General features: G+C 32.5%; 1 protein-coding gene across 1 annotated transcript; it reads left to right on the forward strand.

Annotated features, from left to right (window-relative positions):
* The first annotated feature begins 8 nt into the window (after positions 1 to 8).
* On the forward strand, positions 9 to 1096 carry LOC105460733. Its single transcript, XM_011707231.1, has 3 exons — positions 9 to 85; positions 228 to 574; positions 710 to 1096. Exons 2-3 carry the CDS (start codon positions 387 to 389, stop codon positions 882 to 884), a joined length of 363 nt encoding a protein of 120 aa, XP_011705533.1. The 5' UTR covers positions 9 to 85; positions 228 to 386; the 3' UTR covers positions 885 to 1096.
* The last annotated feature ends 7 nt before the right edge of the window (positions 1097 to 1103 follow it).

Raw genomic sequence — 1103 nt, forward strand, 5'->3', positions numbered from 1 at the left:
GCGTAAACGTAAACTTCAACCAGAAAACGCGAAAAAGTTCCATGCGTTGATGATTTTTGGCCATAAAATTTTAATTGGATCACTGGCAAGTATTTATAGAATATTTATTTATCATTACAGTAATTTATAAAATATTTTTTTGATATTTACACTTTATATTTCTACACTGCTTAAATCTATCTTAAAATCAAGTAATAATTTTGTATGTATACAAACCTATTTTTCAGGTTATTCGTTAAGGTAAAAAAACTGCAAAGCGATGAAAAACGAGGATAAAATATTTACAGTATTATTGGTTCTGTACATGGGTTTACTTGTATTGCGAAGGAAAAAATCACAGAAGTGGTTGAATCGTCCACCAATGGTGGGTCCGACCAATTAATCAAATGCATCCTAATCGAGGAGATTTTTGCCATCTGCTTCAAGAAATGAAAAATGATCCACAAATGTTCTTCCGATATACAAGGATGACAGGGCCAATTTTTGATAAATTATTAGAAATGGTGAGACCGTTTTTAATTAAAAAAAGCCACAGAGCTTTGGTACCAGAAGAACGTCTCATTATAACACTAAGGTATATGATTTTTATCACATAATCAGTGTGTATATTTTTTAGAACTATCCAAAGAAAAATAAATGAATATAGGTGCCATATACTATACAACTTCACCTTTCAATGATTGAACTGTTACTTTTAATTATTATATAGATATCTTGCAACGGGAGATCAGGTATCATCAATCGCCTTGGCTTATCGTATCGGGGAGTCAACAGCATACAATATCATAAAAGAAACATGTAGCGTCTTAATAAAAACATTAGCACCTGATTATCTTCAACCTCCAACACAAGAAGAATGGATCAATATCTGTCATGGCTTTTGAAGAGATTGGAATTTTCCAAATTGTGTAGGAGCTGTAGATGGGAAACATGTTTATATACAAGCACCACCAAACTCTGGGAGTTTATACTACAATTATAAGAAAACTTTCAGTATCGTTTTGATGGCTGCATGTGATCAAAATTATAAATTCACCTTCGTAGATATTGGTGCTTATGGTAGCAATAACGACGCAGGAGTGTTTTCTCGATCGGAATTTGGA

This window comes from Wasmannia auropunctata, unplaced genomic scaffold (assembly GCF_000956235.1).
Source record: "Wasmannia auropunctata unplaced genomic scaffold, wasmannia.A_1.0 LD316570.1, whole genome shotgun sequence".
NCBI lineage: Eukaryota > Metazoa > Arthropoda > Insecta > Hymenoptera > Formicidae > Wasmannia > Wasmannia auropunctata.

What these genes read in the sequence shown, in the direction of transcription:
- LOC105460733 (XM_011707231.1), top strand. Translation starts at nt 387, where the DNA reads ATGCATCCTAATCGAGGAGATTTTTGCCATCTGCTTCAAGAAATGAAA. An exon ending in CGTCTCATTATAACACTAAG is followed by an intron (nt 575 to 709) that starts GTATATGATTTT and finishes ATTATTATATAG; the next exon opens with ATATCTTGCAACGGGAGATC.